The following is a 25,520-nucleotide window of genomic DNA, read 5'->3' as shown; positions in this document are numbered from 1 at the left end:
ATAGAGTATGGAGATACTTGGAGTAGTCTACTTAGAGTAGAGGATGGAGGCATTTGCATGGCATACCCAAAGCAGAGTTTACACTCACAGATCTATTCGAGTTTAAGGATGACAAATTCCCCGAGGACCCCTCTAAGAGCACGATCGACTTTTGCCACACTGCTAGCAGTCCCTAGTAAACTTAATCACATCACTCAACTTCAAGCGGCACTCGTTCGAGTCATGGAAGAAAACTGTGACCTCCAAACTTGTCTAAGCGAGCTAGAGTCAACGCGTTGATTCCATGGTCGATGTTACCAACAACAAGGTTAAGCAAGTGGAAGTGAAGGTGTCCCAAGCTCACTTGAAGACCATTGCCAAAGTGCAGACTTGTGTGACAACCGGGCTTTGGGAACAACGACTACAGGAAGATAACGACCTCAAGGTTCGGATCGGTGGGCTACCCTCACCATGGTGCACCACTGAGGATACCTTCGAAGAAGCACTTATTAAGCTCAACGACATTATTCAACCAGTTAAAGTTAAGCCAGGAACCATCTCTTGGCTCAATGATACACATAGGCATGTGCCACCTGAACATTGTGTTCTCGCTGTCAAGGATAAGGAGGAACGAATTAAGCCGCTTCACCAATTGCACCTCCTCAAGGAACTAATGTATGGATCACTGAGGAACTTACCACAAATCAACTCAAGTTTTCTCTTTTATCCTCCTAGCGGACCCTCAATCCTGAACTGATATGTATCCAACCGATACCCCTTCACTTGGAAGGGAACATTGTTATGTTTTGTATGGTCCCATGGGTCATATCTGACCTCCGTGGACGATGATTCAGTCTCTTTCTCTCTCTCTCTCTCTCTCTCTCTCTCTCTCATACATCAACAACAAAAGACGACGGCACACCTGATGTTCGAACTCAATTCAGAAATTAGATCGTGCCAGGCGAGGGAGATGGAATTCAAAAGGGTGAGCTACCAACGATAGTTTGATGCAAAAGTGTCGTGCATCGTAGTTGGAGTGTGCATACCTCAACTGTGGGCGATGGGCGGATGGAGCGATATTCGTACCTGTGCGAGCAGGCAGAGGAGCGCGGTGTCAACACCCACCGCATCATCGTAAAGAGGAGCGGCAAGCTGCAGGCCCGTCTTTGGCATCTCTTCTCCCTCTGCTTGGTTCTTGCTGTGGCATACTCTCTTCTTTTGTCTGTGGTAAGTGCCGTTTTCGTCACCGTTCATGCTTAGGCACGTGTATTGGTCTTCATTTTCATCAGGTTCTCATCATGCCTTCTCCACTTTGTCTTGCCAGTTCCCTGTAGCTGTTGGCCTTCAGTGGTTGGTCCTAGCATACGGACTTGTCAGCCTTGTGCTCCAAAGAAATTGTGTGGAAGAAGGTAACCTCCTTGAGCTTGATTGTATTAGTTCCGTAGATAATGTGATAGCAGTTGTCAGTAAGATCTTTGAAATTACTACTGAGATGTACCAGCTTCCAGGTGGTGTCATCTACACATCCTTATAGTCTTATACAGCCTCCTCAGGGAACAATACCTTTGAATGCATCCCACATAGGAACTTAATTTTGACCTTAATTTAAAGTCTTCTACTGCTTGTGGGCTACAATGGGCCTCACCTTGAAATGCCTGTAAGAGACACTAATCACTTAGTGAAGTGTTAAGGAAAACCTGATCCCAAATCAAGCTTTCATTCTTTTTCATTTAACAGTGAACAAACACGATGCCGTGCAGGCTTATCATCGCTTCTGCTTGATGAATTATGTGGATGGTCTTTTGCTGCTTCTCTCATGTGCAGTTGTCTTTATGCTTTTTGTTGCACATTTTGACAATTTTATTATCCGGTTGTCGTAGGCATTTTTTCATGCAGAAAAAGTTGACTCTCAAAGAACTTGAGAAAATCAATGTTAAAAGTGAGGGAAATATGGATCATGCATGTAGAACGTGCTGTAAAATGCACAAAAATGGAAGCAAATAAGCAAAAAGTTCAAGAAAGAGAGAGAGAGAAAGGGACAACGGAGATAAAAAAAGGCCGGTATTTTGGCAATTTGAATTAAATGATCTAGAACAAGAAGAGAGAGAGGGAAAGTGACAACAGAGATCAAGAAAGTTCGGTTTTTAGGCAATTTGAATGAAAGTGATCCAGAAGAACAACAGAAGAAATTGCTTTACAAAGAGCTAAGAGATTCTTTTTGGGAGTGGTGAAGAAATGGGTTTTTCTCATACATCAATTTTTTAGTTTGTTTGATGTAAGAGCAAAGATGCATTCTCAAATTTGGTGAGAAGTTTCAAGATCAAGAATGAGAGGAGGAGGTTGCATGCAGTATGTGGTATGAAAATAATGAAAGAAGAAGCTAAGAGATAGAGGGCAATAGATTACAGATATAGGGGCATCAGAGAATGGTAAGGGATCCATTGTTTGATCAAAAGTATGAAGTAGCCCGTAAGGATGTCAAGAGTTATTGTTGAAGGGAGGAAAGTTACGTTTTGAGGAGTTAACTACAAAGGGACCACAAGGGTTTGTGAATACATACACTGTCATATTAGCAATAAGGCTGGTTTTGATCCATGGCATAGTTTTGAAAGAGGTTCTATTCAATTGAAAACACTAAGAAAAGATGGTACTATTTTATTTGTAGGATGTGTAAGGGCTCTTACAGGAATTTTTAAAATCTCTGTCAGCACAAAAGAAGTTGTGCAAGGATAGCTAAGCAGGTTGCGAATAGTGAAAGTAAGTGGTGTGGAGGCTTGGAAATAGCTTTTTGTTGGGGAAGAGGGTAAAGTTGTTACTTCTTGCGGTTATTGAATTGGATCCACCCTAATGAAGTCGCTACATTTTGGGTGTCAATCTGCCTTGCAATGCTTGCAATAAAAAAGTTACACAATTTTGTCCCGAGTCTTTTTTTTTTAATAGTAGAAAATTGTGTCACGTGACACATCCAACCCTATGTGTCCGTGGACAAGCTACAACATGATCAGGGTTCAGTTCAGTCAAGTCAGTTTAGATTAGAAGTGATCTGGCACTTTTGTGAGTCTATTCGTAGACCGTGCATGGCCAGTCACTTAGTGTAGATGCATATCCTCTGGTTGCACACAGCATGATCATAAGCATTCCCATCAGAATCCTTCAGGGGAATTTTCCAATGCATTTAGCCTATTTTACCTATTTTTGATATTTTTCACTTATTATTTTTAAGTGACTTTTGTTGGAAAGTAGGTAGGGCAAATTGAGTAAGTTTGTATATAAGCAAACCTAGATTAGAACTAAATGGCAGAAGAGGCAGTAGGAGCACCTTGCTCAACATGCAACTTCTTAGCAAGACCTCCCCCGGTAAGAGACTTAGCGTTTTCAGCCAAGGACAGCCAATGTTTTTCTCCATTGCAGATCAGCCCGAGCGTTTTGCATTGCAAACCAACCCGGCGATAGCAAGACACAACAGAAGCCTAGTGTTTTTGCAGAAGCACTGAATTCAGTCCTAGTGTTTTTGACTACAGACCAACCTCAGCGTTTTTGCAGATCTTCGCGACGGAATCAGCCTTAGACACTGCAAATCAAGTCCCGAACCTTGCAGATCTCACCTTCCCGTAGCAGTTCCTTGCCGCACGTCAGTTTCCGCAAGGTTTATAGTTTCAGCTCGGAAAATGCAGATTTCAACATCTGCGTTTTCAGCGCGTCATCGTCGTACCGTCGTCATCGACATCGTCACTGACATAGAGTCAGAATTCAGCAGATAAAGATTTGCAGATTTCAGCCTTAGCGTTTTCAGATTTCAGCTCGTCTCTGTGTCGTCCTCATCGTCGGCAAGTGCAAGCATTCTAGAGATTTGTGGAATCATAAGTAGACCGCTCTCGCCATAGAGAGTGGGGCCTTCGGAGGAGGGTTTTATGTCTTTGGTGTCGTATTCTCTTCTCTATCTCGGTCTCATACACTTTCACGCACAGTGTCCATTCACTTTGTTTGTGTCCATTGCACTCTCTCATTAAGAACGGAAGGCTCTTCCTTCCATAAGAACAAAAGAAACCTTGAGCACAGTTTGGAGAACTCATCTTGAGCAAAGTTCAAACATTCATTCCGCTGCACCTTACATTGGTATCAGAGCTTTGACAGTGTTCTGTATCACTCAAGGAAAGAACCACAAGAATCACAAGAATTTTTTTGCTCGTTGCGGTAGCACGAACCCAAGTTCGCTTGGGCGTGTTGATTCCTAATCGTGTTTTTGAAGAGTGACAGGAAACCGAAGAAAGAAGGGCTTGTCCAGCCTCCCCTTGTGCCTCTTTTCACTCATTGAGAGCGGACCGTGCACTTAGCGGCCGGCCAATCGACGTGAGGTGGGAAAAAGCAACCTTGGTGTGAGCGCAAGGCCGCCAAAGGGTGCGCCCGTGGAAAAGAGCAGAACTCGGGTGAAGAGAAGATCCTTCTCGAACATAGATTGAAGCGAGAAAAAGAACCTCAAGAACCTCAAGACCCTCAAGAACTCAAGACTCCCAAGAACCCAAGTTCCTTGTGAACTTAAGAACCTAAGACCCGGAAGAACCCAAGTTCCTTGTGAACTTAAGAACCCAAGACCACAAGAACCCACAAGAACCGACGACTTCAGAATGGTCATCACTCGAAGCGGAATGGATACTTCGCTTGGAGGTGATGAGCATGAGAGAGGTGAAGAAGAATTTTCCCCACAAGGAGGTTTTTCCGACCCTCCCCCTTCCCCATCTACGTCAAGGATTGCACTAACTCCTATGGAGTCTTTCGACAAGATGGTGATGGACATAAAGTTCGAACGCGAAGCACGAAAAGCAAAAAGAGAAGCAGACAGAAAGGCCTACGAAGAAGAAATGGTAGACAGATCGTGAATACGAAGAAAGCAAGGCAGCCATAGAGCGTAAGTACGACTTGGAAGACAAAGAAAGGCGAGCCAAATTTGATCGCGAGAACAAAGCAAGACAAGCAGAATTTGATCGCAAGAACAAAGCCATAAAAGAAAAGAGCGACCAACACATGAAAGAGTTCTTGCGACTCTTTTCTCAAGTGCAGGCACAGATGCAAGAGATTCGGGAAAAGGAGACTCTCTTAGTCTCTTCTTCTCCAAAGCATCACACACAGGATTTGAATGATAATGAGAAGCATGATGAATTGAATGACAATGATTTGCATGATGATTTGGTTGACAATGATAAGCATGATGATTTGCATGATCAAGATGTGATTTCTCACAAGCATGATGATTTGCATGAAGATGGCGTGATTGTTCACAAGGATGATGAGTTAGTTGATGCTTTTTCTAGCGCAGCTAACCTCGTTGCAGATTCGATCAATCACGAAGGATCGATCTTGGCTCTTGAGCCTAGGTTCAAAGACCCCCTTCATGAAGAACCGATCTTGGCTCTTGAGCCTCGGTCCAGAGAACCCTCACAGGAAGTATTATGTGTTCTCGCATGATTAGTACGCACGCATTGTACGAGTGTTTCATTCGTGATCGTTTCCTGTATTTTCGTCAGAGTCTTTATGTGATCCCTTTTCCTAGGCATGACATATTGTACGTTGAGCACGATTCACTCATGAATGAGCACGGATGTATGCAGATTATTTATGAAAAGCTGAAAAGTGTGCATGTAAGGAAGTCACATTCCATGTCTCTTCCTTGGCATGACACAGTTGTAGAAAGAGCACATGAAAGTATGAGCACCAAGCATGGGCATTTCCATTGTGAATTGCCACATTTGATTGCTTTAGATCAGAAGAGAGAGATTCGATCTCATTGTTTGCGTGTGTGTGGTGAACGGTTTGGCACTCCGTCTCTTTGTTCATCTACATTGCATGCACAGTCTTTGAGGAAGACAAGATTTTTTTCACTCACTTTATATGAAATGGGTAAGTTCATGGTTTTGTGTTGGAAATGGTTTCAGGAACCGCTCTCGCCATAGAGAGTGGGGCCTTCTCGAAGGGTTTTACGTCTCTGGTGTCGTATTCTCTTCTCTATCTCTCAGTCTCATACACTTTCACGCACAGTGTCCATTCACTTTGTTTGTGTCCATTGCACTCTCTCATTAAGAACGGAAGGCTCTCCCTTCCATAAGAACAAAAGGAACCTTGAGCACAGTTCGGAGCACTCATCTTGAGCAAAGTTCAAACATTCATTCCGCTGCACCCTACAAATTGTCTTTTGTTTAAAAATATATAAAGCGCGCATGGTTGGAGGTAACTTTCTTTAGATGCAATATATCGTCGTTTTAGTGAGTCTAGTAGATGTTATCAAACCAAATATGTATAAGAAATGTCGAGAATGTTGTAAAGAGAGAAAATGCTACTCATGTTTAACTGTGAGCTTGGATAGAGGTAACTCATCCTAGTAGAGCTTTTGGAGAGCAAACTATTCGAAGACTTTGCAATGCGATCCACAGTTGGAGGAGGCAGTTTAGCTCAATTGGGTGTGACAAAAGAAGAAGCTTGTGTGTGTCTATTGTTGCAACAGGCTAATACCTCAAAGACATGTAGTAAACTTCAAAACTCCTTTAATCGATAACACTTCACTTCAAAGACAATGCCTGCAAGAGACAACAGGTGGAGTTCCTCTCAATGGTGTGTTGGCCCCTAAGGTAGGCACCACTAGAGTTTTTTCTCTAGTATATTGATAGTTGAAAACAATTGAAATGCTCTCTTCTTGGTGAGACCACTCTTAAAATCTTCGTTCAATTGGCTCAAAGGCCACGCTTTTATAGCTTGTGTGCTAAAAGCAGCCATGCATGGGCCTTCCAAGTGTCCACTTGCCTTGCATGCTCTGCTAGTTGCTAGGCATCGGTAGTCTTGCCCCTTTTTCTACATTCTTTACTAGTCTATGAAGGCCTCCTTGCTTCCGGACGTCTTCCATGGCACCAATGTGACCATCTTCTCAAGTCCCTCTCTCCTAGGCACCCTGCAAAATTCAGCAATTGTCACAATTGCATTCAATAATTGCAGATATTAGCCTTGTTCATGACTATGGGCCAAACCAGTGATATTGTTTGTCTATCTGTACTGGCAGCAGAAGTGATTTATGGTGATAACTCAAGATGAGTGCTTAGTGCGTACTCAAGGTTCCTTTTACTTCATGAGAGAGATATGCAATAGACTAGAGAGAGAAGAGAGAATGAAACCTGTGCGTGAAGGTTTTGTGGAGAGAGAGAGAGAGAGAGAGAGAGAGAGAGAGAGAGAGAGAGAGAGAGAGAGAGAGAGAGAGAGAAAACACCGAATGGGATCCAAACTCTAAAACCCCCTTCCAAGGGGCCCCCCTCTCTATCGCTAGAGAGGTATTTGCTTCAGATTGCACAAATGCTGATACAACGGTCCTAGATGCTGAGATGTTGATGGGATTTGCGAGGCTTAGGGTTGAAAATGCAAAACACTAGTGGTTCTGATGGGATCTCAAGTGACGACGAGGCTATGGGCTGATCTGATATGATTGATGTTGAGGGTGCTGATAATGACGATGATGATTCTGAAAAATGATGGCGGATCTGATGGTCTTGGGCTGAATTTTGATGGCCTTGGGGCTGAATCTAGAAACGTTGACTGAATCTACTGTTGAAGGAATTGCTAACGCTAGGGCTGATGGCCTTGGGGGTGAATCTAGAAACGCTGGCTGAAGTTTGCTGTTGAAGGCTGTTGAAGGGCTGGAATTGCTAAGGCTAGGGCTGATCTGGGATTGTGGGCTGATGGTGGCATAAACTCTAGAGATGCTGATGGTATTGCTGGGGAAAATGCCGGGGCATGGTGCGGCTGATGCTTGTAGTGCGGGTACTGGACTTATGCTTGAGGCATGACCCCTAGGGTCACTTATATATGGAACTAAAGCTGGGTTGGGCAATGCCATTAAAAACTCACGACTTGCTAAAATTCTGGGGAAAACGCCAGGGCATGGTGCTGTTGGTGCTTCTACTGTGGGTACTAGACTTATGCTTGAGACATGACCCCTAAGGTCACTTATATATGGAATTAAAGCCGGGTGGGACCATGCTGATAAAAACTCTATAATGTTGCTATATGTCACTTATTAATAAGCTTGCAACTCACTAGTAAGAGGTGCTTCATATGACCTAGGCCAAGTATTATAAACTGTAATGGAAACTCCCTAGTGCCTACACTTAGCAGACACTGACGATGCTCTTGTGCAATTAGAGAGTATGCAACTAATCTTAAGTGCTTAGACATGCATGTCTTGCGTACAAGCTCACAAAGGTGCGAGAACACTTCCTAGGTTGTTGAATGTTCTAAACCCTAGAAGTAGGAGTTAGCTTGTCCACCTGCACATAGGGTTAGATGTGTACGTGACACTTTCGCACATGAAGAGCAAACACGATGAGGCTTACGAAGCTTGAGCAAGCCAACACTTTATTCGTGATTCCGTGGAATTTGGAAACAAGATGGTGCAAAGTTGGAATGGGGACTCGACCAAAGTTAAGAGTGCTAGAGAATACTTTCCTCATGCAAGCAGAAAGTCTCCTGACCACGGCAACAACATCAAGCTCAATGTGAACTAACACTGTAGACAAGAGATTAGTGGTAGAGTTCTACTCTAAGAAGCATTGGCCCCTCAACTAGGCTTCCCTAGCACTATTTATTTACTTGATTGATGAACTGTTGCGGTTACAACCGTTCTGAGGGCTCACACTCACAATCTGATAGAGTCAGATTCACAAATCTAGGAACTAATGGTACTCTGGCCTCTCTTTTGACGTATATGGCCCCAAAAGTAACTTAAAGAGCACTTGTTATTTTTACAAAGTGCTCAAAAGCATATGAATCGTCTGATATATCACTAGCTGTAATGTGCAGTGGAAGTGATTGATGGTGAATGCTCAAGATGCGTGCTCAGTGTGTACCCAAGGTTCCCTTTACTGAATAAGAGAGTTCCTTTTACTTTGTGGGAGATGTGCAGAGACTAGAGAGAGAAGAGAGTGATACTGTGAATGAAGGTTGAGAGAGAGAGAGAGAGAGAGAGAGAGAGAGAGAGAGAGAGAGAGAGACCCTCTTCCAATGGCCCCCCTCTCTATCGCTAGAGAGGTATTTGCTTTAGATTGCACAAATGCTAATACAATGATCCTAGATGTTGAGATGCTGATGGGATCTTGTGGTAGATGCTTGGCTCTGCGAGGCTAAAGGCTGAAAATGCAAAACACTAGGGATTTTGTATGGGATCTGCAATGGTGCTGAGGCTATATGGGCTGATTTGCTATCGCCATGTCGGCGATGGGCTGAAAAGTGAAAAATGCTGGCTGATCTATTGTCTTGGCCTGAAAACTGAATATGCTGGCTGATCTGATGCTTGAGTTGAAAATTGATGGCGATGCGATCTGCTATTGGTGGCTGAAAATGCTGATGGAAGAACGCGGGAGAGGCTGAGGTACTGCGGGTACTTGATGCTGGTACGGGGGGTACTGACTTATGGTTGAGAAGTGACCCCTAGGGTCACTTATATATGAACTTAAAGCTGGTTCGGGCAATGCCAAATAGAACCCCACGATTCTAAATGTCACTTATTAATGGGTTATAAACTCACTTATAAGAGGTGATTCACATGCAAATAAATACCTAGGCTAAGTACTAATGCAAATGTATGGAAACACTCCCCAATGCCTACAGGTAGCAAACACTGGCTATGCTCATGTGCAATCAGAGGGTATGCAACTAATCTAAAGTGCCTGGACATGCATGTCTTGCGTACAGGCTCACAAGGGTGCCGGAACACTTCCTAGACTGTCCTAAGCCCCATAAATAGGAGTTACTTTGTCCACATGCACATAGGGTTAAATGTGCACGTGATACTAGCTGGTTCAGATAAAGCACCAAAAGACATTTTTCTTTGTAATAATTTGGTGCCGGAGAGCATATTCCAATGTAAAAATCAACCATGTCAGCTTGTAAAATGTATGCATGCCATGCCATGTCAACCTGTTTGATAGTCTCCCGCGAATCATGGCGTCTTTTTGAAAGAAGCAATGTCAGACTCTAGGAAATTTGGTTCAACTCTAGATTAGGTCTATTCTGTCTAATTGTGTGCAATAATGCCAAGTCACCTATTACGGGACGGGCACCACGTGCCAACGAAAAAGAACAAATTGAATAGACTTATACCACTTCAATAACAACTGAGCTGAAAGAGAGAGCACACGCGACACGGAGTGGTGGAATTCCACCCCAGAGAGTATTGGAATTTGACCCCAAACCTTGGCGCCCCTTTCGCTATTTCTTTATTTTGCTTCAAGTGAGTACAATGCCGATACTCCAATCCTTGCACCTTCACATTGAAGCATGTCAAAGAATGAGCCCTCTACACAAATATAAAGGCACTTGGCCTTGAAAAGCAGTTACATCAGAAACAGTCAAACTCAAAAGCAGGTGGTCCCAAAAGCACTAGCGCCAAAAGTTGTCAGTGCGTTTTGTGGAAATCGGTATAGCTGCCGCGTCAGCATGTGAGTGCAAATTGCGGACGTACGTTCAACTGCCACATCATCAGGTTTTCCGCATGTGTGTGTGGGGGCTCGCTTTATTTTATATGCCTTTTATGTCACTTGGGCCCCATCGGATGGGGTCCCATAAGTTGGTAGGAACTTCTTCTTCTTCGTCTGCTTATTCTTAGGGTTTAGGCCCCTCGACCGGGATCTGTAGGTCGGCTCGTTCTTCAGTGGCTTGACACATTAGTAGTTTGTGTGTCACAAATTACTAATGTGTCAAGCAACTGAAGAACGGAGCTGACTTGCATATCCCGGCCGAGGGGTCTAAACCCTAAGAATAAGCTGACGAAGAAGAAGAAGTTCCTACCAACTTATGGGACCCCGTCTGATGGGGCCCAAATGACACAAGAGAATAAAATAAAGCAAAACCCACACACACACACAAAGACTTGCGTAGAAACGGATGACGTGGCAGTTGTACGGACAACCCAGATTTTGCGATGACTGTTGACGTGGCAGCCTGCACGGATTTCTGCGTTTCATACTGACAGCTTGTGCGAATTTCCGTGATTTGTGCTGGCTGATTTTTTAGCACTAGCTTTTGGGCCAATAGCTTTTGAGTTTGAATACTTTTCGTGTAAACTGCTTTTGGGCCTAGGGCCTTTAAATATGAGGCTAGGACTCATTCTCTGTCACTCTTTTGGGAGAAGGTGCAGAGCGTGGAGTACGGGCTTGTACTGTGTTGAATCTTGATGCAATATAAAGAAATATCGAAAGGGGTCCCAAGGTTTGGGGCCAATACTCTCTGGGTGGGAATTCCGCCACTCCGTGTCGCGTGTGCTCTCTCTCTTTCAGTTCAATTGTTATTGAAGTGCTAAAAGTTTGTTTAGTCTGTTCTTTTCTATTGGCACGTGGTGTCCGTCTTGTGACAGTGGTATCAGAGCATCAGGCGTGTGCTTTTCTGAAAGCATACCGGTCCTACAAAAGAGCAGACAAAGCAAACTAGAGGCAACTGGTATCTTCGGGTCCCGACCCCGGACTTATTAGTCGCTCCCACACTTACTTCATCGTGCAATGGGCGCGCTCCCGTCTTCACCGCTCTGTCTTACAGGGCATAAGTCATAAAGAACCCAAGACATGGCGTTCATAGATTCAACAAAATATTTGCAGTTTCTTCTCGATGAGCTTCACGACATTCTTTCGCGGCATTCTCAACAGAATCTTCCGATGCTGCAAAGTTTTCAACAATTTTTTTAATTACATGTTACCCCCTCTGATGTCTCAGGTGGTACCTCTTAGTACGAGGGCTTCTAACCGGCAACCTTCCTAGGCGTCTGTCCCGATCGGGGGAGTCTTTAGGAATATGGTGCTTATAGTTAGATACTTTTGAACTCTGTTTGAGAAAGTATTGTTTGAAATTTGTTTGAAATGGATGGTATCTGTTTTAAACCTGTCTTGGTGTCGATTTGAATTGTTTGACTTTGGTTTTAAGATTTTACTCCCAGGTGGAGTAGTGAGAAATGATGTTTGAGAATGCTTGTTCATACTCATGGCCCGACCCCTTGTGGTTATTTGCGGGGGGAGTATTGAATGATTGAAAAAGTGTTGTTTTTACTCATGGCTCGGACCCTTGTGGTTATTTGCGGGGGGAGTATTGAATGATTGAAAAGTGTTGTTTTTACTCATGCCCGGACCTGGATGGTTATTTATAGGAGTATTAAGAAGTCTGAGCAGTGGTTACTCTCAACCCCTCCAAATGACACAGGCTGCGGTTTGGGGGGCGTTTGGTTGTAAAAGGCCTCTATATCTCATAGCCCGGACCTTTTTAAATTATTTGCGGGAGGAGTGATGAGGGAGTCGTTGAACAGCTCATGGCCTGGACCTGGATGGTTATTTACGGGGGGGAGTGTTCATTGGCGACTTTATGTTTCTATGTCTTGTAACATGCATATTTGAGCATTTGTGTTGCATTGTGATGTGCCAACCACTGAATATTCCTAATTGGATGAGATTGCATGGGTATGTAATTTTAGTGCATCAAGACATCAGTGGCAGATGAGTGCGGTCTGGGTGTGACGGCTAATTTTACTACGGCGGAATATCAAGAGTTCCGATATAGACGAAAGGAGAAGCTAGAAGCCAACTCCTTAACAAAAAATAGAGCAAACTGATTGTCCCTCGGAATGACCCTCAGAAATTTTTGAGCTAACTTGAGTTGTTTTGCAGATATGTTGTAATCGGGGACGATTACTTTCTTTCAAGAAGGGGGGATGTCACAAATTGCTGACGTGTCAAGCCATTGAAGAACGGAGCTCACTTGCAGATCGCGGTCGAGGGGTTTAAACCTTAAGAATAAGCAGACGAAGAAGAAGTTCCTACCAACTTATGGGACCCCGTTCCATGGGGCCCAAGTGACACAAGAGAATAAAATAAAGCAGGACCCACACACTCAAAGACTTGTGCAGAAACTGATGACGTGGCAGTTGTACGGACATCCCAGATTTTGCATTGATTGTTGACGTGGCAACCTGTACGGATTTTCGTGTTTCACGCTGTCAGTCTGTGCGGATTTCCGTGATTTGCGTTGGCTAATTTTTCAGCTCCAGCTTTTGGGCCATTTGCTTTTGAGTTTGAATACTTTTCATGTAAACTGCTTTTGGGCATAGGGCCTTTAAATATGAGGCTAGGACTCATTCTCTGACACTCTTCCGAGAGAAGGTGCAGAGCGTGGAGTATTGGCTTGTATTGTGTTGAATCTTGATTCAATATAAAGAATACCGAAAGGGGCGCCAAGGTTTGGGGCCAATACTCTATGGGGTGGAATTCCGCCACTGTGTCGCGTGCACTCTCTCTCTTTCAGTTCAGTTGTTATTGAAGTGCTAAAAGTCTGTTCAGTCTGTTCTTTTCTATTGGCACGTGGTGCTCGTCTTGTGACATTGTGACATCCCTCCTTCTCGAAAGAAAGTAATAGTCCGCGATTGTCGTATATCTGCAAAACAACTCAAGTTAGCTCAAAAATTTTCGAGGGTCATTCCGAGGGACAATCGGCAAATTGGAGGTCTTGATTTCCTGGGTCGTTGGCTTCGTAGAAGAATCTCATCCAATAAGGAGTCTCATTCCAGATCGAAACTCTTGGTATCTTGGGTCGTTGACTTCCCATAAGTATCTCATCCAATAAGGAATATTCAGTGGTTGGCACATCACAATGCAACACAAATGCTCACATATGTATGGTACAAGACATAGAAACATTAAGTCGCCGATGAACACTCCTCCCACATAACCTAACAAGGTCCGGGCCGAGAGAGATTGTCACGAGGACGTGGCAATTGCTAACTTGAGTTGTTGGTTTCTTTCCGATGATTTTTGTTTAATTTTTGGGACCCTCTTTTTGAAGTTGCAAATGACCGGACATTGCGTGGCCAGTGTGAAATGGCCGATGACTGAGAGTTTCACCCGCAGTCGGGAAGGGCAGGTCACCACGAGCTGATTGGGCTAATCGGCACTGGAATCCGAGCAGTAAAAGGGTGTCTAGGCTCAATTTAAAGTCATTTAGGCCCCTCGCGACACTTATAAGTTGGTGGGTACTAGGGAGTTAACTCAAAAGAGGCAAACTGGACACATGGCGGCTCCAGATGCATTTGCCAGATTTGCATGAAGAGGGGGCGCCCATTTCAAGAGAGGGGGCTGATTTCAGCCCATAAGTGTGTGCTACAGTGTTTGTGAGAGGTGGGTGCAGGTGCTCACAGCTTTAATGGAAAGCTTGCCTTCTCCCTTGCTCTATGTAGCGCGACGATTTGCTCTCGCGCATCTCTCTCTCCCCTTTGCACATATGGTAATGCCCCACTAGTTGGACTACTCAGATGACCATGTATAGTTCTGGGGGTTTTATGCGCGTTTGCCAAGGCAAGAGCCTTCTGTACAGGAACCGGATTAACTAATTGCTAATCCCCTTCAAGTACGCACAGTTCCATCGCGAAGGAATGGGAAAACGGAGAGTTTTCTCGTGTGAAAACTTGTCTGATTTACAAGGGAACTGTCCCATTGCACGTGGGAGCACCTGAACACGCGTAGGCGTGCTCGCTCCGCTCGAAACGGTCCAAAACAGAGAATTACAGCCTGCTGTGTTTTTCTGCAGGTTTAGGGTTTCGCACCTAAACTGCAGGGAATCGCCAGGGGAGCCTTAGAAAGGTCTTGGGATGCGTGTACAGGGCAGTAGGCACCTAAAGGTGGCAAAACAGAAAATTACAGCATGCTGAAATTGACCTGCAGCTCTCTGGAAAGCTTCCTTACCGCAAGGGAAAGTGTCTTTGACGTGTACTTTTGACCTACAGGGATATTTGCGCCGTTATGTTGGCGAAATTGGGTAAAAAATGTGCAATTATTGCCATGGACAGGTTTGGACAGCTTGGTGAGGACTAGGTGCAAGGGTTTGGATCGTTTATTTGTCAGGGGAGCCTCGGGAAAGCATTGGGTGCTTGTACAAGCCATTTTGGAGAGATTTCCCGCGAGGAATCTCGTCTAATTCAAGGGGCAAGTGACCCTACAGGTGCGAGAGCTCGAGGGCTACCCAGAAAAGTGATCGGCATGCAGATCGGAGCGCAAAAACAGAGAATTCAGCGAGCTGCAATTTCTCGCCAGGTTTTGCAAAGAGCTCTAAAGTGCGTGGAAAGTCAATGTTTGCTTGGGATTTTGTCCATGGAGACTTCTACTGTGGTTATGTTGCCGAAATCGGGTTGGAGTAGAGGAATTTCAGCCCGATAAAAGTGGGACATCTTGTGGAAGTTTACAGATTTTTCTCAAGTATAATAAGAATAAAGAAATTCCGAAAGGGGCGCCAATCTTTGGGGCCAACAGGGTGTCGTTGTCTGCTTGGTAGCGCTCTAGCTGCCAGGCTGTGGTTTGTCTTGAAGTGTTGAATTCCATTCACAGGCTTATTCGTGAAGTTCCTCTGTGTGTCTAAAGTAAAGTAAAGAATTTCGGGTGGAAGCCAACGCCTACCGCCCCACCACGGGCCGGTTTCAAGGTTCCATTGCCGGGACATCAATCACTTTTTCCTCAAGAAGCGAGCCTCGTTTGTCTTGGGTAAAGACACAGAGTACATGAACTTGAAATTACAGTATGACTGACAGGACAGATGACACCAGGGAAGAGGGTTCCTCTTCACAGGACAGATAGGAAATTCCGCATGTTTGCCCTGCCAAAAAGTGGTCAAATTAGGGCTGATTTTCTGCTGCGTGTTAGGGTTTGCAAGTATGAACCAAGATGAGATAGGGAGAGGTCTCATGGTGGTAGATTGGTCACTAGATCTCCTGCGGGAGTGATGTGGGTCTGCCAGGTGACACGCTGCTTGCCGATTCTCTGAGGCGATTGCTTGGATTCTTTGACGCATCGGTAAATCATCTTGAAATTTGAGCTTACTTGGTCATGGGTAGTACGTTACAGTGTATTGAAATTATGCTCGTTTGCAGAGGCAAGAGCCTCTTGCACAGTAAAAAGTTAAAGGATAGGTTGCAAGACGCTACTTGGTGAAGTTCAAGAACTATCCGCCTATGGATGGAAAGTGGATGGAAGAGCATGAACTGTCAAGTCACCAAATGTATTGCAACTTTACCTTGAGGTCTTTGGGTTACAGCCTACGTATGTCCCAACCCAACGTCTGCAACGGAGGGGTAATGATAGAGCTAGCACATCAAATGTACTCATGGATTCAGTGCAATAGCAGTGTACAGTATTTGTACACATCTTTTGACAGTCTTTCTTGTGGATACATGCGATGATAAAAGAGTGCTAACAACACAAGATTATCAATGGCATGTATGTATGGCACGCAATCGAGGACGTTTGCGATTTTAAGAGGGTGGTATGTCACAAGGACGTGGCAATTGCTAACTTGAGTTGTTGGTTTCTTTCCGATGATTTTTGTTTAATTTTTGGGACTTTCTTTTTGAAGTTGCAAATGACCGGACATTGCGTGGCCAGTGGGAAACGGCCGACGGCCGAGAGTTTCACCGGCAGTCGGGAAGGGCAGGTCACCAGGAGCTGGTTGGGCTCATCGGCACTAGAATCCGAGCAGTAAAAGGTTGTCTAGGCTCAGTTCAAAGTCATTTAGGCCCCTCGCGACACTTATAAGTTGGTGGGTACTAGGGAATTAACTCAAAAGAGGCAAGCTGGACACATGGCGGCTCCAGATGCATTTGCCAGATTTGCATGAAGAGGGGGCGCCCATTTCAAGAGAGGGGGACTGATTTCAGCCCATAAGTGTGTGCTACAGTGTGTGTGAGAGGTGGGTGCAAGTGCTCACAGCTTTAATGGAAAGCTTGCCTTCTCCCTTGCTCTATGTAGCGCGACGATTTGCTCTCACGCATCTCTCTCTCCCCTTTGCACATATGGTAATGCTCCACTAGTTGTGCTGTTTTTCTTGCTAATTTCTATCTTTTTATTTATGGAGCGTCTTGTCCTTGCTAACACTTGCCCAATATTTTTGCACAAGTTATGCAATGTAAGACGCTTTGTAGATGGTCTTTTTGTTCTTGACGTTCCTTCTTTTCAAGATTTTATGTACTTGAATTCGAGTTCTGTAGGTGGAGGAATTCATCCTAAGGAGTTTTGTGAACTTAACTATACCACAAATAGTGATTGTTGTGCCTTTTTAGATCTTAAGATTTTTCAGAATATGCCAATCTAAATATCATCTGTATGCCTCACAGTTCTTCGAACATTTCTCTTTTAGCTAAGTATGGTGTCATTTTCTCTCGACTATTTAGATTTTCTCGTCTTTGTTTTAGTAAATCTGCTTTTGTTGTTCAATCTTGCCATCTTATTTCTTTACTAGTTCAAAAAGGATACTCATTCAAAAGAATCATGAAAAACGTTCATTCATTTTTGCATCGTAGTAAGTTTATTTTTAATGTTTCTTCCTTTGGAATGTTCAAGATAATCAGTAGTAAATTCAATAGAAGTGAGGAGCTAAAAAGCCCACTTATTGTTTGACTTAATAACACCTTATGTTGTTGTTTTGATCTCTAGCGCTTCTAGTTTTTTTACTATAGCTTGACAAATGCTAGCCTTTATCATGGCTGAGTATGCCCATCACCTTCGAAGGGTGATAGAAACTCAGCTCGTTGGTTTCGTAGAGTACGTTCAAAGCATGAATGACCTCTTTACAAATCTGCACCTACTCTTGGGCACTGACGACGTGAGTAGGGATGTCATAGCTGTTGTCCAAGCTATGCATGATAAAGGTGATAATCTTATTCTTCCTGTTTGGACAAGTAGCGAAGTTGAGGTCACATATTGTCAAGTTTGGATCTTTGCTCTTCGTAGGTTTGTAGTAGTATTCATTTTTCGATGTCGTATTTGGCTTACCTGAGGACTTAAGAATGTGTTCCTTTAGAAGTTGTGTGAAATTTGATTTCTAGGATTAAATTTTTAAGATGTCTTATCCTTTTTTGCTTAAAGTTGAGTAGTTGTTTTAAGCCAAGTAAGTTGTGTCAACTTATTTAACTTATTTTATGCATGACTTTTCTAAAAACATTTTTAAGTTAATAGTGTTTTGTTTTATCTAGCTTTGTTTCATAGCAAACAAAGTGATTTAGTTTGTTTGTTTGTTTGTTTTCATTTTTTCTTTTCTTTTCTTGTGTCCCTTGCTTTTATGGTTTTATGAGTGCTTTGTTCTCTCTTATAATTCGTGAGTTGAGACTATTCTGAACTTATGAAGGTATATAGGTTTTTGTTTGGACAACCGAACTTTGAGGACGACTGGCTTGTCCTTTTGCATTAGGGTAATAGTTCGGTTTCAAATGTGGAGAGTCGCATCATTCTTGTCGTGCCAAGGCATGTCCAAGAGAATGTCACAATTGCCCAACTTCATAATGTGGAAATCGACTTTTCCATGATAATCTTGGATACTCAATGGAAGAGCATCAATGAGCGGTAACACTTTCTGAGTTTGCCCCGTGGCTAGCTCGGCTTCAATTTCTCCACCCTCTGCATCATAATCAAAGTGCATCTGCTTCAAGAATTCTGGATGGATGAAGTTCTTTGTAACTCTTGGGTTAAAGAAAATTAGCGCTTTGAAGCCATTAACTTTGCCATTGGCTCGACATAATTCATTTGTACTTTCAAGGCGTATGCCATAGATATCAGGTACTAGTCCAATAGCGGGTCTAGCTCTCTTAGCTGGAGGTGGCGCTGAGGTTCTATCGACTGTCGGCTCCGTTGGTCTATCATTGCGATGGGGACAACTAGAATGGTTATGCGTTTGAAAGCATCCAAAGCATCGCCCTTCTTGTGATAAGGTGTCTTGTTGTTGAGGCGTCGAACGAGGCCTTTGCGGTTGACTTTCACGAGACTTTGGAGAATTTGTTCGTTGTTGCTGAGAGTTGTGGTTAGTGGTCGGAGGTTCTTTTGTGGTAAACTCCAACTTTTCCTTCATCACTTTGTAGCCAACTGTGGCATGGTCCATAAGGTCTTGCATGGTGGAGCCTTGCTTGGAGAGACAATATTCCTGCAATGGTGATGGTAGTCCAATGGTGTAGCGCTCGCATTGGGTCTCCAAGGGAATGAACTTAGAGAGAGAAAACCGGAAGGTACACGTCGAGAAACCTTTGGTTATAGTCGTCCGTGGTTTCTATGGAAAGCATTTTCAAGTTGTCCCACTTTGCCAAAATCCGGACTTCAAAGAAAGAAGTTATATAACTACGTGCAAAGACTGTCTTGAAAGCTTGCCAGGTCCTTGGAGCATGCTGTTGTGTCGCGATTGAACTCCACCATTGCATTGCATTATCTTTAAGAAATTCTGTTGCTCGAGAAATCTTGGATTCTTTTGTATATTCTTCTCTCTCTATCTCTCAGTCTCAACACCGTCATTCATAGTGTGTCTCAACACCGTCATTCATAGTGTTTATCCACTTTGTTTGTGATCATTTGCACTCTCTCACTAAAGAAACGGAAGGCTCTCCCTTCCGTAAGCAAAAGGAACCCTTGAGCACAGTTCGGAGCACTCATCTTGAGAAAAGTTCAACATCCACTTCCGTTGCACCTTACATATGGATACCCTTATTATCCGTACTTGGGATACATGTCTAACCAACCGAAAGATTTCAAGGATTGCGGCAAGACAGTTAAATTTTTCACCTTTTCTGGGGTGAAAGATAAAAAGAAAGCATTGCAGTTCCTACAGCAATTAGACAATATGTATGTCAAACCCTCCTCCAAGGGCCCCACTCTCTATGGCGAGAGAGGTCTATGCTATTGATTGCACAGATCTCGTACAATGGTCTTGCGGACGATGTCGATGACGATGATGACGACGACGAGATGGGCTGAAAACTGAAAACGCTATGGTGAAATCTGCAAATCTTGTATTTGTTGATTTCTGACTCTATATCGGTGACGATGGCGGTAACGACGATGCGATGACGACGTGTTGAAAACGTAGATGTTGAAATCTGCGAATAGTGTGCTGAATCTGCAAACACTGACTGATTTGACCGTGCGGCGAGGATCTGCTACGGGAAGGTGAGATCTGCGAGGTTTGGGGGCTGCGGTACGGAGTCTAATCATTGAAAAGGCAAAATGCTGATGATGTGGGCTGAACTGTCGCTAAGGAACTGCAAAACGCTAGGCTGATTTGCTGCTCCAAAAACGCTAGGGCTGATGAGTCACCTGCTGCAAAAATGCTATGGAATCTGTTGTCGCCAGGCTGATCTGCAACTTGCAAAACGCTGGGGCTGATCTGCAAATGCTGAAAAGGCTAGGCTGTTCTTGATGGCTGAAAACGCTAGGTTGTTCCGTCGGGGGTCTCGCTGAGAAGGTGCACTGGCAGACACTTGGTACCTGCTGCCTCTTCTGCTAGAAAGTGCTAGCGCTAGCTTTTCTTATATACTGACTTGCCAAAGTTGCCCTACCCAGTTTCCCAACAAAGTCACTTATTAATAGAAAGTGAAAAATGGCTAAAATAGGGAAAATAGGTTTTGTGCACTGTAAACTGCTCCTGATGGATTCTGATGGTAATGCTGATGATCATGCTGTGTATAACCAGAGGAAATGCATCTAACTCAAGTTTCTGGACATGCACGGTCTGGGAACAGACTCACAAAGGTGCCAGAATACTCTCTAAGCTAACTGAACCCTTATCATGAAGTAGCTTGTCCACCACATGCACATAGGGTTAGATGTGCACGTGACATCCCCTCCTTTTTAAAGTGTGGTACTGGTACCGATCTGCATGGCGTCCTTGTAGGCTGGCAATAATTCGGGATAATCTTTGAAAAACTCTTCATCGACCCACACTGCTTCGTGGGTTCCTCGATCCTTGAACTTCAAAAAGTACTGCCAGACTTGTTTCTTTGAGCCATGGCGAAACCGATTCAACAACACTTGCTCCGGTTCTATGACTTCTGCTTCATCGATGATCTCCGGTTCTTCTTCTTTTGAAATGTCCTATGGAGGTGTTCCCTGAAACACTTTCAACCAAGAAACATGGAAAACGTTATGCATTGACCATGAGTTAGGCAATTGCAATTTCATTGAAACCTCATTTATCTTTTTAATGATAAAATGGACCATACATTCTAAAAGACAACTTTGGATACTTCTTTCCAACTTGGTTAAGATGTCGCTTCATGATTCTTAAATACACCCAATCTCCTTCCTTGATTGAAACATCCTGACAATGCTTGTTAGCTTGGCATGAGTAAGACTCCTAAGCCTTGCTTAGCCGAAGCTTATCACTCTCAGAAATCTCATCCAACGACTAACTTTCAGCATTGGCATCCGGCATTTGACTGACCGAGCGAGTGAAAAGTGACTGGAACGGACGACCAAAAGCTCCCTCATACGGAGTTCGACCAATGGTAGAGGAAAAAGAGTCATCCAAAATAGCCTGAACCAATGGGCGATAGAGCTCTCAATGAGAGTGCTGATTATGCACATGACTTTAAAATATCAAAAGCCAACCGATTGTAAATCTCTGTCTGACCATCTGACTGTGGATGAAAAGCCGATGAAAAATTTAACTTAGTGCCAAAATTTTTAAAGAGTGCGCGCTAAAAATTAGACGTGAACTTAACATCCCTATATGAGACAATCGATTTTGGCAAACCAATGAGGGGGTACCGATGCTTAATGAACAACCGTGCTACATCTTGTGCGGTGACTGTGGCCTTACAAGGAATGAACATGCAAAACTTGCTGAAACGATCAACAATTGTCAAACATTGAGTGTTTCTTGAATGCAAACTAGATGGAAGGTTAGTCACAAAATCCATGGAAATATCTTGAAAAGGTCCATCGGGAATAGGCAGCAGAAGCAAGAGACCTTGCTGCTTACCTCGAGGAGCGTTTACCTTTTGACAAATAGTGCACTGTGTGACATAACGAAACACATCTTTTCGCATTTTAGGCCAATAAAAGAATTGTTTTATTTTTTCCAGAGTTGTGTTCATTCCCCTGTGTCCACCCATGAGAGAGTCATGTGCATCATGCAATATCATTGTCCTGAGAGAGGGAAACACACATAGACGGTGACGAAAATATAACAAACCATCATGAATGAGATAGTTGCTTGGCCCTTGGGAAGCAAGAGCCTGCAACCATTGCTTACCAAACTCGGAATCCGCATACTTGTTCTTCATGCTGTCGAAACACACCGTGAAGAGAAACTGTGGATCTTGACTTAAGAGCCAGGATCTATCCTTTGCGACTTAACGCATTTGTGACATGGTTAGCTTTTCGAGGCACATACTCAATCAAACCTCCAAATTGCTCAAAAAATTGTGACCACCGTGCTTTGCGATCACTCCAATGTGCACTAAGCATAAACTGGAGCCACTTGAGGCCTTGGTGATCTGTGCGAACTGTAAACTCTCTACCATAAAGAAAATGCTTCTAATGCTTAAGAGAGTGAATGACATCCAAAAGTTCTTTATCAAAACTGAATAGTTCTTTTCTGCACTATTGAGCTTCCGACTAAGGAAAGCTACTGGACGACCGTGCTGCTAAAGCACAGCGCCTATGGCGACATTGCTAGCATCCTTCCATATCTCAAAGGGGTCATCCCAAGAGGCAAGGATAAGACACTGGGCTTCTGTCATCGCAACCTTGAGAGCTGCAAAATCCTCAATGGCTGCCTCGGGTAAATCCACGCGCTGTTGGCGAGCCTTTACTCCTTTTAAAACATCTGTCATAGGTGCGGCAATGTGTGCAAAATTCTCTATGTGCGAACTAGATGCTTGATATAAACCAAGAAAAGAACGCACATCATATGTAGTTTTGGGCAAATCCCAATTACGTACCTGTTCCACCTTTGCGGGGTCTAGCTTGACTCCTTCTACAGGAATGATATAACCCAGATAAGTAACTTCAATGAGAAAAACTCAGATTTCTTAGCTGCAATGTACAATTGACACTCATCCAAACGGGTCAGTACCCTTTCTACATCCTTTTCATGTTGTTCCCACGATGCAGAATAAATGAGAATATAATCAAGAAAGATGAACACACATACATCAATCATATCGCCAAAATGACTTACCATGAGACGATTAAATGTACCCACGACACTTGTCAATCCAAAAGGCATAACAACATACTCCCATTGCCCTCGCTCTGTGCGAAAGGCGGTCTTGTAGATGTCGCCTTTGAATAACCTTACCTGATGGTATCCACTTTTGAGATCGACCTTACTGAAAACCTTTGCCCCGTTGAGCCTATCAAGGATATACTCAATGCGAGGCATCGGAAACTTGTTCTTGACGGTCATCTTGTTCAATGCCCTGTAATCAACACACAAACGAGACGAACCATCCTTCTTGCGGACAAACAAAATAGGAGCAGCAAAAGGACTTACACTAGGATATATAAATCTTCTAGCCACCATCTCCGTGAGTTGCCGCTCTAACTCTTCTTCCTGTGTCTTGTTCAAACGGTAGGGAGCCTTATTGATAGGCTGTGCCCCCTCCGTAAGCTCGATGCAATGGTTCTTCGGCCGCTTGGGTGGGAGACGGGGTGGAAGATCATCTTGCAAAAAGAGATGCTTAAACTTGGTAAACAAAGCTGAATACCTGTTTGGAGCATGAATGCTCTGGGTATTTGGAGAGGCATAGATGAATCCCGCTTGTGCTCTTCGTCGTAATTCACACTTTACTTGCACATGAGAAATGAGAGGCAAAGAATGCAGACCCTCCTCAGCATGAATGATCATGGGAGAGTCACTCTTGGCATTTAATGTGAGAGTGTTGTCCTCTCAATCAATGAGAGGGTTATGCTCACAAAACCATCCAATGCCCAAAAGCATGTTATATCTTGAGAGAGGAGACACGACAAATTTTCTACGGAAGGCAGCTTGTTGAACTGTAAACAACACATCAAGGCACTCTTGCGTGATGAGAGAGTCCATACCGGGAGCAAAGCCAAACACCTCGAGAGGAGATGTCTGACTAACCTCTAGGCGGGCTCTCTGTACAAGAGAGGTACTAATCACATCATGCATACTGCCTGGATCAAACAATATGACAAAACGTTGACCCTTCACATGACCATAACACTTCATGAGAGACTCATCAATGTGGGTGTCAGAGACATGAGAAGATTCAGTTTGGTTCATTAAAGTGCTTGTGGTTTCTGCTGTTGGGTGCAACGGCTATGGTGCATGGCGACGGTGAGGGTCCATGGCTCCTTGACCATGCAGAACAAAGAGGGGATGAACGAGATGGAGAGAGAGAGCAGCTTCGACACAACACAAAAGCACGCTTTGTTTTTGTATTAACTTTGTAAAAATCCTTACAATATATCAGATGTTGTAGCCATGCAAAACTTCTAAACGAAGTGGAGTTGCAGTTGCATGTTACAGGGATATGTTCCCACGGGTAGCTGATACAGGGCTTAAACCCAACAATCCCCCCCTCAAGCCCGAACTACATCATTCTCATAATATCTCAAGTTTTTGGTGTACTCGATACCCGTGAGTTTTAGGTTCTCTCACAACCAAAGATTTTGGTGTATCCATAACCTAGTGCTATGATATTGAACCCCCCCTTGAACAGATAGGGTGTAGGTTGAAAAATTAGCTACCAACAAATGGAGTTTTTGGTTTACTACCAAACCTTGGGTTTAAGGTGTACCCAGTAACCTCACGAGAAGTGCAACAAAAATGGGTTGAGAACAAATGTTTTTGGAGGTCTTACCACCTATGTGTGGCAATGTTTATAACCCATACAAATGTGTATCATGGCATGATTGACAATAGATAAGGTAAAAGAGGCTTTGACTGAAAAACATAATTGTGTTGACAAAGGACAAAACATAACAAATCTATGTATCTGAGAGAGAAAACAATTTTTGTACTTTTTGTTGATGTATTGAGTGCTCGAAGCAAATGGTTTGCACAAGGATTGTGTGTCTCCCTGCAATTGGCAATCCATGTATCTTCGCGCTTCACCTGGTTTCTTGCCGATCTCAAGCTCTTGACGCTACCATTTATTTTTACCTTCGTGTGTGTCACTAACAAGGGACCGTGTAACTAGCAGCCTTTTGATATGCTCGCAAAACTGCCAAAAAGTTTGACCAAAACTATGCTGGATTGCAATACAGACTACCAAATTATAGTAGCATTTTGAAATGCATTCTCGGTGGCTCAATGATTTGCAACAACATTTTGATATGCTAGATAAAGAAAGACCACCTCTACCACAACCGGACAGACAACATCTTGATATGCTCGAAAAATTGCCTACAATCCTTCAATGCCTTTTGAGATGCTGCCGAGGTGTTGGCAACTGCCTTTGGGAGTTTTGAGGGCATTTTGAGAGGCAAGCTGGAGAACCACTGTGGGGTTTCATTGCCTAGGAACAACAGCGTTTTGAGATGTAAGTCGCAGAGGTCTTCTTTGCCTTCGTTTTGTAGGCGTTTTGATATGTTGCCTAGAAGACGACCACCTCGCTCAACAGCGCCACCCTTGGCTTTCTTGTAGCGTTTTAGAAGGCTTCTTTGCCAACGCCTCCTTGCTTTGGCCCGCCTAGGCTCTGATATCAGTGTTGGGTGCAGCGGCTATGGTGGCTGGCGACGGTGAGGGTCCATGGCTCC

The 25,520-nt window shown here is 43.8% G+C and overlaps 1 protein-coding gene across 3 annotated transcripts in view; it reads left to right on the top strand.

The window, feature by feature from the left end:
* The first annotated feature begins 873 nt into the window (after positions 1-873).
* The window catches only part of LOC147448199 (phosphatidylinositolglycan-like protein), a 63,472-nt gene continuing 38,825 nt past the window's right edge, over positions 874-25,520 (top strand). Inside the window, exons 1-2 of one of the 3 annotated variants that reach the window (XM_086524078.1) lie at positions 874-1,206; positions 1,304-1,388. In XM_086524078.1, coding sequence (XP_086380204.1) covers positions 1,048-1,206; positions 1,304-1,388 — 244 coding nt within the window. In that variant the 5' untranslated portion in view covers positions 874-1,047. The remainder of the gene's footprint in view (positions 1,207-1,303; positions 1,389-25,520) is intronic. The other 2 variants (XM_086524079.1, XM_086524077.1) reach the window with 2 other exon arrangements.

The sequence above is a fragment of the Adiantum capillus-veneris genome, chromosome 11, assembly GCF_014529385.1.
Source record: "Adiantum capillus-veneris isolate H3 chromosome 11, ASM1452938v2, whole genome shotgun sequence".
Taxonomy (NCBI): Eukaryota; Viridiplantae; Streptophyta; class Polypodiopsida; order Polypodiales; family Pteridaceae; genus Adiantum; species Adiantum capillus-veneris.
This window is presented reverse-complemented; position numbering and strand designations above follow the sequence as displayed.